Genomic DNA, 12124 nt, shown 5'->3' on the forward strand with positions numbered 1-12124 from the left:
ACTTGGCTGGCGGGTTTACGTTCGCAGAGTTCCCCGTATCACTAACGCTGCTAACGTGGGTGGTCATCGGGGCCGTAGCCACAGATGTCACAGCCCGGGTAGCAGACGAAATGGTGGCTGGTTCCCGTAGGAAGACAGCCACCCGTGACCGCAACTTCTGAATGACAATCTGCCCGCAGTGCAGGCAGATGTGTCAACGAACGCTGCTTCAGTGTGCTGGACGCCCAGACACCTAATGCAGCGATCGTGTCCATCCCCCTCCTCGATGAGGGTGCCGCACCCAAGAGAACAGCGGGACATGCCGCGCTGGAGAATGCTCAGTCAGTCCTGAAAAGGACTTTTAGAAAAAATCTCTAACACCTCCGGTACCGCCGAGACGCCCAGGGGAAGGTCGCTGCAGAAAGGGACGATCCGCTGTAACACGTCGTAGCACCAGCGTGTAGTTGTAGAGGATTGAATCCTGAGTTGTACTCATGAGCGATGGCTCTGAAGAACAAAAGGTAAGTGAATGCTGCACGCCGGCCTCCTTTTATACCGGATTTCCGGGGGCGGAGCCCGGCATGCAAATTGCATTCGCCAAATTTCATTGGCCTTTTCTATAGTAGTCAGAGTTGATTGGTTCTCAAGGGCGAACCCCATCTGTCGTTCTCGACACAACGTCGAGAGACCGACAGAAAGGGAACACACAGGTATACCACTGGGACAAAGTGACCAGATAGAGAGAGTCAAAGAGTCTACAGCCAACAGCATCCCCATGACCTTTTAAAGATTATGCTCACGGTGCAATAGAGTATAGAACGGGGGTCTTCAACGTTTTGCAGGGCAAGGACCCCTTAGATGAGAGATCCCCCTTATACTAAATGTGTAAACAGAGCTATTTAAAGTGGCAGTCTGACTTAAAATTAGCTTAAATCAATTATTGAGCAAGTACTTGAATCTACTGACAGTTTACAAAGAAAAAGTGAATGTGATTGGACTCGTGCGAAAACAAGAATTAATATTGGCAAGGCATTTCAAAGGTGGCTTGAATTCTCTGTGATGTGAAAGGATTTAAAACAGATGCAGGCATGACTTTATTTCTTCTGAACAGGTAAGACATTTCAATATTTCAATAGATAACACAAAAACCGTAACTGCCTTATTATGTTAATACAGACGGATACAGTGTCACCGGTTGTTCTTTCTCTCTTTATGTTCATCATGATAAATGTCATTTAAACTCTATTCGCACGGGATTAGTATTAACTGGGGACCTCGTGTGATTTAGAAATTACCTCCCAACATTTGTATTTCTTGTGGCGGATAAGTGAAGCCTGTGATTTTACTCAAATTTACAGACTTTTAGCCCGTATATGATGGGAAGGCTTTGCATATAGTATACAGTATAAAGTTATATGATGTACAATGATTTATGACCGTACTTCTCAACATTTAAGACCCGCGTTCAGGGATCTTCTTTCCGGTTTGCATTACGGGAGTTTCCATGAGAGATGACAAAACTGTTGACTCCCGGCCCAAAACGGCGGAGTTATGGCATAGCCTTAGGTTTTATGTGGAGAGAGAGGTTTGGACCTTATGGATCGTCATACTCTCTCTGAGTCTCGTCTGTGTTTCCCACCCTTTCGTCTCGTATACCTTCCCATCAGTGTTTCATCCCCTACACCTGTTCCCTTGTCAATTATCCCTTGACAACAGGATGTGTTTGTCCAAAATTACAGAATGTTTTGAAAGAGAATGCAAATTTGTTTACGAGAGAACGCAAATGTTTTGCGAGAGAATGCAGTGTTCCTCAGGGGAAAGCAAAAGTTTTTGCGCTATAATTCAAAAGCTTTAAACAATATTTTTTTCTTACCACCATCTCCCTTAAGATTACATTGAGTGAAATTCAGTCACTAGTCTGCTTTTGACGATTTCAAATCCTCTCTCATCCAGAACAGTGAAAGCTCTTCTCTTGGAGATTAAGATTATTCAAAAGATTATCTAGGCCTACCTGGACCTCACATAAAGGACACATCAATCTTCATTCACTCCCAGTCATGGCTATCTGCTTTCTTTATTTCACCTAGTTAGAAAGGAGGGTCGGTGCTGGTGTCAAGCGACAGAGATGATGTTAAAGCAATTACAGCAGCTGGCACAGGTCTTCTGTTAACTTCCTATCTAACGATACACATTATCTCATGTGAACATGTGGAGAATGGGAAGTAATGTGACATCATTTGATTGAGAATTACTCACAGGAGGTAACTGGTATAAAAGTTATTCCATTCATCCAACAGAACTGCTTCTTCACTGCAAAATGTAGTGAATTTCATATTTATAAACTGTGTACAGATGTGTAGGGGAATGAAGTTAATTTGATCCATGAGTAGATTTAATGGGAAAAACAAAGAAAGCATTTATAATGCACAAACCATGAATATTCTCCATAAATTCTCCCCAGCTGTCTGGTGTATTTAAGGTACGGTGCCTCTCCAATGTTTGGTAACCCAACTTTTTTATATCGCCATTATCCTTCTAAAACCCTGTATCTACATATTCTTCGATTGTTATTTTTTCGCCATAAATGATTATTATTAACCACCCTTTATGTTTGTCACTGGGTTTTCCAAATATCTAACCAAAAAAAATTACCATTGTGAATATTGTAAATAAAAAAAATACATTCATTAAAAAGCTTGCCAATTTCCTATCTTCAAAACCTTATTTTATTCCAAATTATTAATTTAAGTTCATCATTCTTAATTTCTTCAAAGATCTTTTAGTATGCACAGTGTCAGTTGAAGTAATTAATTTTATCATTGCTCTTTTGTTTATGCATCTAATATGCATCTGGTAAGACTGTTTAATATTGCGCTTGACAATAACGATAGGCCTATCTTTTGCAATGCAAAACACTCATTCCACTCCATCACACTGGTTAAGAAACTAGGGGAGGGGTTTCAAGCTTTTACACTTTGCCGTGCCTTTGTTTAATTCTGAGACAGTCCCTGCCTTTTGCTAGATTGTAAAAACAGGGCAGGAGAACCCCCCCCCCAAAAAAACAACCTGTGTGTGGCTGTCAAATATCTTGTTATTCGTGTCATTGCTCATGTAATGCAAATTCATGACAAAATAGGAACAATTTAAAATGAATTTTTCAATCTTAACAAAGAAAGAAAGAATCAGAACCATCCCATACCGGCGTAGAACACAAAAGGAGCAGAGAGCCAAAGTGCATCGCAAAACAGGCAGAGACGAAGTATAAAGAAGACAGACTGCCAGAAATATAAAAAGAGAAATTCTATGTGAAGTCTTCTTCACAAAGGCAGTTGAGGGCACTGCTGCATTTGCATTTTACATGTAGTGAATCTCATTAACCTGTGCTGAAATGGGCAGAAATTGGTACTCCTGATGACAGATAAAGCAGCAATACTGATACCCTGTTTTCAGGTCTCACACATCGGACACGCAACGATGTCAGAATCAACAGTAATTGCAACAGTAAGTGTCTAGTAAGATGAAAAGATCTCCTCGAAGATAAGACATAATTACATCGATTTGCCTCAATTCGTTGTGGTAAGCATGTAAGCACATACTTTACTTAACAGTCGAAGAGACTGGCTCCAAATTACACTCATTTTACGAATAATGTGATTGAAATGTTCTTTGAGAAATGCTCCTAAATGTGTAAAACTAAATGTAAAATTGGCAGAGCATTGCATGAAAGGTCATGCGATGGCCAAGAATCTGAAATGCAATCTGAATTGCTTTGGATATCTGTAAAAATAAAAAATATGCCAAAGGAAAAAAAAACATTTACCCCTAAAAAGTAAACTACTCGATTCGATAACATCAATATTTCTCAAGGTGTAGTGGAAATGCTTTTGGAAGTTCCCAAGAATAGCTCCTGTCATGACATCTTAGCAGAAAGCTGAAGCCCTGTGGTTGTTGTTTGGCAGAGAAGGAAGAAGTGGATTAAACTATAAAAGTCTGTGTATATTCAGTATGACAAGAGATTGTCTTTGGGTTAAATATTCACTTACGGTCATCAAGCATCAGGCAGCGTGGACCACACATGGGTCGTGCCACCACACACTGTTTCAAGGACCCTCTGGCAGCTTTATGCACATGTTGTATGTGCTTTGACAAGCTTCTCATGTACCCTACTGTTTCTTTCAGCTTCTTGTTTGCTTTGTTTTGTCTGTTACCCCAGTAATGTTAACTTGGATGTCCTACCTGTTGGACATCGCTCTTTTTGAAAAACATGCCGGCACCAGAAGGACAATACAAATTATTTTCAGAATTTTTATATTTATAAATGTAAATTTTTTTGGTGACATTTATTTTTCTTATCACATTTGCTCTACGTTTTCACTTAAAATACCTTAATAATAATACTGCTGCTTATAGGAAAATTATTTTATGCAGAGTAACATCCCATCTGTTTGCCTCCAGCCATATATGTCCTTTGGTCTGGATCTTAAAACAGTACAGTATATGTCTTCTTTTTTATACTTTGTATACGTATGAACACCTTAAATACAGTACAGTTAAAATAAACATGATACATCTTCTTAATAACTTCTTAATAACTCACATGGGTCAGCTAACGAAGCCCATGTAAAATACATTAAAGGTGTATCACGGTGTAACTTTTTTAATATGTGATATGAGTCTGTTATGCCGGCAGTACTTTGAACACAGCCCAGGTGATTTTAACAGCTTTTGATGGTGCTTGACATTCTGCGCGCCCTTCAGCTTGAAAGTCAAACCCTTAGTGCCTTCAAATAGAGAAACATACTTTTATCTCATCGAAAGTTGCTGGAGCTTTTTCATAGATTTTCTTCTAGATGTGCATTAAACTAGGTTAGCGTAACTAAACATAATGTCATAAGCATAATTTTGATATACAAAGGGAAAAAATCAGGCGCTCCCAAAAAGTTGGTTCACAGAGTCGTCAAGAAACATGCATCAAAATGATTTATGCTTATACAGTATGAATCATTTATGTCCTCATTATAGAGAGCTATGCACGGTTTTGTTACTATGATCTGACATATTCATTTAAATAATGACATCAAAGATTCAATTAATTTGCGTTTAGCTGTCAAATAAGTAGAAAATAAAAACATCTCTTTATTCTTGACAGGTTTAGAGCCCTCTAAGGATTCTCGTCTCCCTGGAGATGCAGAAATTTACTAAATGCAATGTGAAAACCTTTAATAGTGCACAAAAGGGCTAAAAATGCCCCAAAGAATAGATGTTTTTTCCGTTCTTAAAAAATGTAAAGCGATGTAATTTTTGTGAAACAAAGTGACAAAAGTTTTATTTTTTTTCATGCAATTTTAAAGAGAGTCATAGATCTGTGCAGAAAAAAAACTGTAAACATTGAACAAATAATTTCTTTATTTCATAATTTTTTAGATGAATTTCCTTACCTTATACAAAACTGTTGTTTACAAAAGTAGCCACAATTAAGTGTTTTATGGAGAAAAAAATTATAATAAATTAAAAAATTGAACAAAGAGAACATTAAGCCTTGATGTTGCCTACCAGTATAGGTAATTAAATTGTCTGTTTTTTTTCACTGCATATCATTTAAAAAAGCTGTGCAATTAAAAAAGTTATATTGTTTTAAATGATATGAACACTTATGAATATTCACAGATAGTTTAAGAAACAGTGAAGCCGTTTACAGATGCAAAATTAGATCTATTAATGTGTGGTACGCCAACACAAAAGATAATACACATTTAATGGAAGTGTAATTACTTTTGTGGGGCAGAAAGGGGCACCCAAGATAACATTATTTAATGCCCAGCAGGTCCAGACGATATCAATATCAACCACAAGGGGGCATCACAAAGGTCAGTCTGCACTTTCCCCACAGATCAGGAAAAGCACACAGTGAGAAAGTGTATGCTGTTAATTTTTTATTTTAATTGTTTTATTATATTTCAAATAATTGCTTTAAAATTAAAATGGCCACTTCTGAAAGTAGAATACTGTACAAATACTAAAATGATTCTGCATTAATATTTATTTTTATATTTATAAGGTTTTAAATAAGGGAGGCCTACGTTTGTTTCAGACCGCTACACATTTTACTTTTATTTTTTCTAGTTTGAGTAAATGTGAATTATCACATTTCATTGACAGGCCTGGATGAGGTGGGACTTAATGTTTTGTAAATAAAATATGCATTACTGTGAGGAAGTTACTATTATTGCTTTGAATTTGCATTCATTAGATGATCAGCATGATGTTGATTTAAATTGTTCTATTTCATTGATGCTATACATTTCACCATTTTGGGCATCTGGAACAATAATGACATTGCAGATATAATACTATTCTCAGTTCAACCAGAATGACTTACATGTCCAGTACTCTTTATAGGTAACTTTTGACTTAAATCCTGACAAAGTAAACTTCAAAATGTGTTTAAACTATGTGAGTAATTTGCCATGTGGTGCAATGAAAGATTTTTAAACTAAGACAAAAACTAAGAAAATGATGTTGCCACTATAGAACAAGTTACAGCAACTATCATTCAATCAATATTTAGAAAAAAAAAGAAATTGACTGTTTAAGATAACAGATATGATATTGTACTAAATCTAATTAAAATTAACAAGGGTCATAATTTATTAAATAAAAAAATCTTAACATTGATTCTGATATCCACAAATACTGCTTCCACAAAAAGGGAAGAATTAGTTTTTAATCAAACAATTTAATAAAAAATAAAATGTGTCGAGAGGAATCTGTATTTGAAAACTCCCATTCATTTATGGCAATCCTATAATGAAATGTAGTCGTATAAACTTTATTAAATTTACCATTACAAAAACATGAAAAGTTTATAACATTTGAAATGCCATATAACATTTTAAGAACTAAAAAGGTCTTCTTAAAACAACTATATAACAAATTAAAATCAGATAAAACTTTTGTGTTGATCCTGAGTAACACGAGCAGATAGGAGGGGTTTGCCTTAACCTTGTGACGTTGTCAATAACTCACAACAAGGCGAGCTAAATATTGAGAAAGGTGAGCTGAAACTTGGCAACTAGTAGATCAATTCGTTCCGATAGCGCAAATACACTGGCAAACCAGGTGAGAGGCAACCTTCCAGGAAACCCTCCAGATTCCACAGCACAGCTGAATGGCTTATAATTTCAAACTCTGACTGCAGCTTCCACTAAGACTTTTCTTTGCCTGCGCATACCAGGCTCGACGATAATGAATGAACGTCGGTAGATGAAAACCGGTTTTAAGGGGTTTTAATTCATGGCATAGAGAGCGGCGGTTTTAATTAGAAGTGCGTTGCATTAATAAATGTCTACTATACCGGACAGAGAGTCACCAGTGGATTTGACCCGACCAGAGTCACTCAAAGCAGAATGGGATGTAGCGATTGACGTGGAGAAAGTTGACGGACAGGAGCTTGAGGCAGAGATGACGGATGAGGCTCCGGCGCAGCGCAGACTCACGCGCAGCCCGAAGTGCGCCCGTTGCAGGAATCACGGCGTGGTGTCGCGCCTTAAGGGCCACAAGCGCCTGTGTCGCTGGCGGGACTGTCAGTGCGCGAACTGTCAGCTCGTCGTGGAAAGACAGAGGGTGATGGCAGCACAGGTCGCCCTCAGGAGACAGCAGGCCACAGAGGTTTGTCTGCTGTTTAAAGTTCGGGGTGCTTCTAAATAACTAAAACAATGTAATGTGCAATCTATGACATTTATGCTTTAGCTTTAGAACAGCTTCTTGAAAGAATTGTCAAATAATATCAGTGTAATAACACTTTAAAAGTATAGTAGGCTATTGATACTATTTGTTGCTACTACTGTGTTCACAAAATATGACGTTACCATGGCACAATGAATAAATATTCTTTTGTTCGAGTTATATTTAGTTGGACTTCATTTATATCAGAAAATGGCATTATTTATTAAAACATTATTATCTTATTTATTTATTAGTTTTTTACTTTCCCATAAAGATACATTTCCATTTTAAAAAGTAACTTATAATAATTTGTATTTTGTTTGCAATTTTATGCAAAAATGTAAGGACTCCTGGTTAATAAAACAACTCTAATTTTGCAGTTATCTGTATTTATTTTCTATAGCATTAGTATCTTGTAAATATCCCATGGATGAATGCCATCCAAGGAATAATTAATTGCGTCTTCTTTCCAACAGGGTAAAAAAGGTCAGAAAAATAGCTCTGTTCTCAGACGCTCAGCCTACCAGCGCTTGTCAAGAGCACCTAGTCTCCTGGCAAAGAGTATTCTGGAGGGTAAGACTTAATTAACACACATCTCATTAACACCCTCAACGGTGACATCTGTAGAAACTGGATTAGTTCACCCGTTATGCTACAGAACTGTCGGGAATAGACCTGTTTGTGTTTATTTAAGGTAATTAAAATTATGCAAATGGATAGAGAAATTACAGAAAAATTGGCTCATACGACTGCTTTGGAGTTTGTTCCCTGATGTGTAGCTGTGTCAATATTAAGGTCAAACTGATTTTGTGTATCATAATTTGCATGTATTTATTGAGTTATTGTTATGTTTAATGGGGGTTCAAATTTATATGAGTTTTGCAAACAGTCTGTTGAATGCATTTATTCAAGGAAGTTGAAATTAAGGAAGAAATTATTTTTGCAATTAACTTGAATTGATTTCAAAATGCATTATAGACTTATTTAAAGTCTCACCTCTGTCATACAACAGGCTACAAGCCACCTGTGCTGGAGGACTGGCCGAAGAGACCCCATCACCCCCCTGTCAGTATTCGGATGAGAAAAAGGAGAGCATTTGCTGATAAAGAGCTGGACAGCGTTATGGTGGAAAGAGAGCTGAGGCACAGAGAGATGGAAGAGTTTCCTGCTGTCCTTCTCCAGACTGTGGTACCATCCACCCATCTGCCTTTTTTTTACCCACTGTACGACCCCATGATGCCCACATACATGCATGTTCCCAAAACCGGCCCAGCTTTGATTGACTGCGATCTGTACCGCCATCCACATGCACTCAAGACTTTAGACATCAGCGAGAACTGGGACCTTTTCACAGACAGCGAGTTGAGTCGAGAATGTCTGTTATTGCCTTCCAGCTGGTCTCCGCCACATCGCTACAGTCCGGGGGTTGACATGGTTAAAACCTTGCCGGAGAGCATTTCTGTTGATCTTTCTGCCAAATCCAAAAGTTTTGTCGTCGACACCATGTCAAAACAAGACATTCCGCTCTCGGTGGGTATGGGGGACGTGTTGGTACAAGCTAAATCACCACACAGTAGCAGCAGGTCAATGGGACTTGTGGAACAAATAGAGGCAAATCAAAACTCCCCCAAAATATCGGTAAAACGACCATTACCGTTTTCTGTAGAGGCGTTGCTCATGAGATGATAAAAGTTATTTCAATTTTGGTTTCACTGGAGAACATACAGTATTTACATTTTTAGTCAGACAGTTTAATAAAGCATCTTGGACTATTTAATCCTTTAGGTTCGTTTGTAATGGAAATTTTAAGCTTGTCATTATAGAGCCCACACTATATGTATAATATGATGTTAAATATTTTGTAATCCTGTTTAATTCAAGGTTAAGAATTTGTCAAATTACACAGTATGGAATATCAATGTATTACTTCTTTTTTTATTTAATATCCTTTTTTTTTCAGTCCTTCTGATAAATGTTTATTTCAGATTGACATAATTTTGTAAATAATCATGACATATCCCATATTTTATTACATTTCATATGTTTATCATCAGATTCTATAATGCGTCATGTATTAAAGCAATAAACCCCAAGAAGCAGTGGGTTACAGTGCATTTTATAACAGCTAAGAACAGCTAAAACGGTTATTCTATATACGTAACAAGGTTTTATAAAATAAAGTAAATAAAGTGATATTTAGGCCCATGTAATGTGGTCAGCCTTTAAAATCGGGGTATTTTATAACAGCTTAGAACTTGGCAAAGCCAATCAGAATCAAGGACCAGAGCTGTATAAAACAATGAAAAGTCCTTCCAGACAGGAATCAACCCACAGTGTAAACCTAAATTGGTGAAACTGCACTCAAAAAGGTGCTGGGTTGTTTTTGACCCATGCTTGGTAAATATTGGACAGAACTCACTGCTGGGTTGAAATGATTCAATGCTGGGTTATTTTTAACCCAATTGCCAGGTTGTCTTCACCATTCCATGAGTGGAAACAACTCAGCAGTTAGGTTGAAATGACCCCGCATTGGTTTATTTTTAACCCAGCAGTGTGTTCTGTCAATATTTATCAAGCATGGTAAGAGTGAGGAGCAGAAATGTACAAATGTGCCTGAGAGTTTAGAGGCAGGGAACCAAGCTGATCTCATGGGAATTCGTAACTACGCTAATTCGTGTGAATATAAATTGTAAATCATACAAAAAAAATGATGACTAGAAAATAAGAAATACCGGAGTCCTACCCTAAAGCCCGCCCCTAAACATCATTGGCATGATAGCAAATCTACAAAAATGTATGAATAAGATCGTACGAATTCATAAGAATCATATTCATACAAATATCCAAAATTAGCCAAGTAATAAAATAATGAAGTTTTTGGCGTGTCGAGAGAACTCACACACTTAAGGCAGCACAAATAACCATTCAGTCAAAGGTTCTTTAAATAAGTTTTATATTCTGAAGAAACTTTTTTCGCCCCAAAGAACCTTTTGTGACTCAGAAAGGGTCTTCACATCCTCAAGATTCTATATGGAACCAAAAGGTTTTTCGATGCCAAGCACCTTTTATTTAAGAATGCAGGAAAACGTTGGTCACGGTTTTCTCGCCTTGCAAAATTAATTCAATATCCTAATAAGGAAATAAAAAAAAACATGTTTTCATAATTAGTACAGTACTTTTTCATCATAACTGTGGTCTTATGGCCGTTGCAAAGCAATGCAACTTGGTCATGTTTGCATTTTACAACAGTTTTGTATGGATGCCACTCACACTTAATCACATAATCTAAGTATAGCAAATGTTTAATACACTTTTATACTCTGAAGCTTAATTGACAGAGCATTGTGTCCGCATTGCAAATTTCATAAGTTTGATTCTTAGGGAACATGCATACTGACAAAAAATCTATAGATTCAATCAGTTTTGGGTGTAGCTAGTTACTAAGTAATTAGTTATTGTAATTTAATTACTTTTCCCTTGAAAAAGTAAAGTAAGGGATTACTCATATGTTTTGTGTAATTTAATTACAGTTACTTTTGATGTAATTAAACTAAATACTTTGTGAAATATATGCGTGTGCAATAGTGTAATTGACATCAAAATTCAAAGTCTTACTTTAAAATCTGTGCTTTAATGTATAATTTTACATTTGTAATACTTTGGTCAGTTAATAATATTATTTATTTGAATGAATTAAATAAGCCGTTTCATGTATATCCTTGAATCACTTGAATCACAAGGTTGATGTAGGATATAGAAAGTAAATAGTAATGAGAAACTAAATCCTTTTTGGACAGAGTAATTTGGACAGTAATCTAATTACACTATTGAACATGTAACTAGTAATTAATTACTTTTACAGAGTAACTTACCCAACAATGGATTCAATACACTGCAAGTCACTTTCGAAAAAAAAATCACAGTATAGTATCACTATTCTGACAACTGTGTTTGTTTAAGCTACACATGATGTATATCCTCTACTTTCTTTTCTTTCTTTATGATCCATTTTAGTTTCTGAGATATGAAAGCATGATAGTTTACTCTGGACCATGTGGCGTCAACACGTGAGATGGCATCAAGCCCTCCTCTGCGTCTGTGTCTATATCTCGGCACATCTGCTGGTGCTGATAGGGGTTTTACATTAGGAGCCTTCCTGAAGAACCTCAGTCATCTCAACAAGATTCTGAAAGAGAAAATTCTCAGTTCTCATGTGTTCTAAACGTGCAGAAGAGCTTATGACAATCATTATCTATATCACAGGCATCAGTCTCCAGAGATCATAATCGCTCTTGTGAGGAACAATGGAGAGGATTTAATTCTCAGAACAATGCTAATGATCTTCTTTGTCACACAATATATTGTGAATAATTAAAATTAAAAAAGATTTTCTTGCTAATAATTGTGGGCTCAGGGGTTG

The 12124-nt window shown here is 36.8% G+C and overlaps 1 protein-coding gene across 1 annotated transcript; it reads left to right on the forward strand.

Moving 5' to 3' along the window:
* Positions 1-7060: 7060 nt before the first annotated feature.
* dmrt2b (doublesex and mab-3 related transcription factor 2b) lies at positions 7061-9627 on the forward strand. The gene is made up of 3 exons (XM_056750925.1): positions 7061-7647; positions 8181-8277; positions 8717-9627. The coding sequence occupies exons 1-3, from the start codon at positions 7321-7323 to the stop codon at positions 9388-9390; spliced, it is 1098 nt and encodes a 365-aa protein (XP_056606903.1). The 5' UTR covers positions 7061-7320; the 3' UTR covers positions 9391-9627.
* The last annotated feature ends 2497 nt before the right edge of the window (positions 9628-12124 follow it).

This window comes from Triplophysa dalaica, chromosome 6, assembly GCF_015846415.1.
Source record: "Triplophysa dalaica isolate WHDGS20190420 chromosome 6, ASM1584641v1, whole genome shotgun sequence".
NCBI lineage: Eukaryota > Metazoa > Chordata > Actinopteri > Cypriniformes > Nemacheilidae > Triplophysa > Triplophysa dalaica.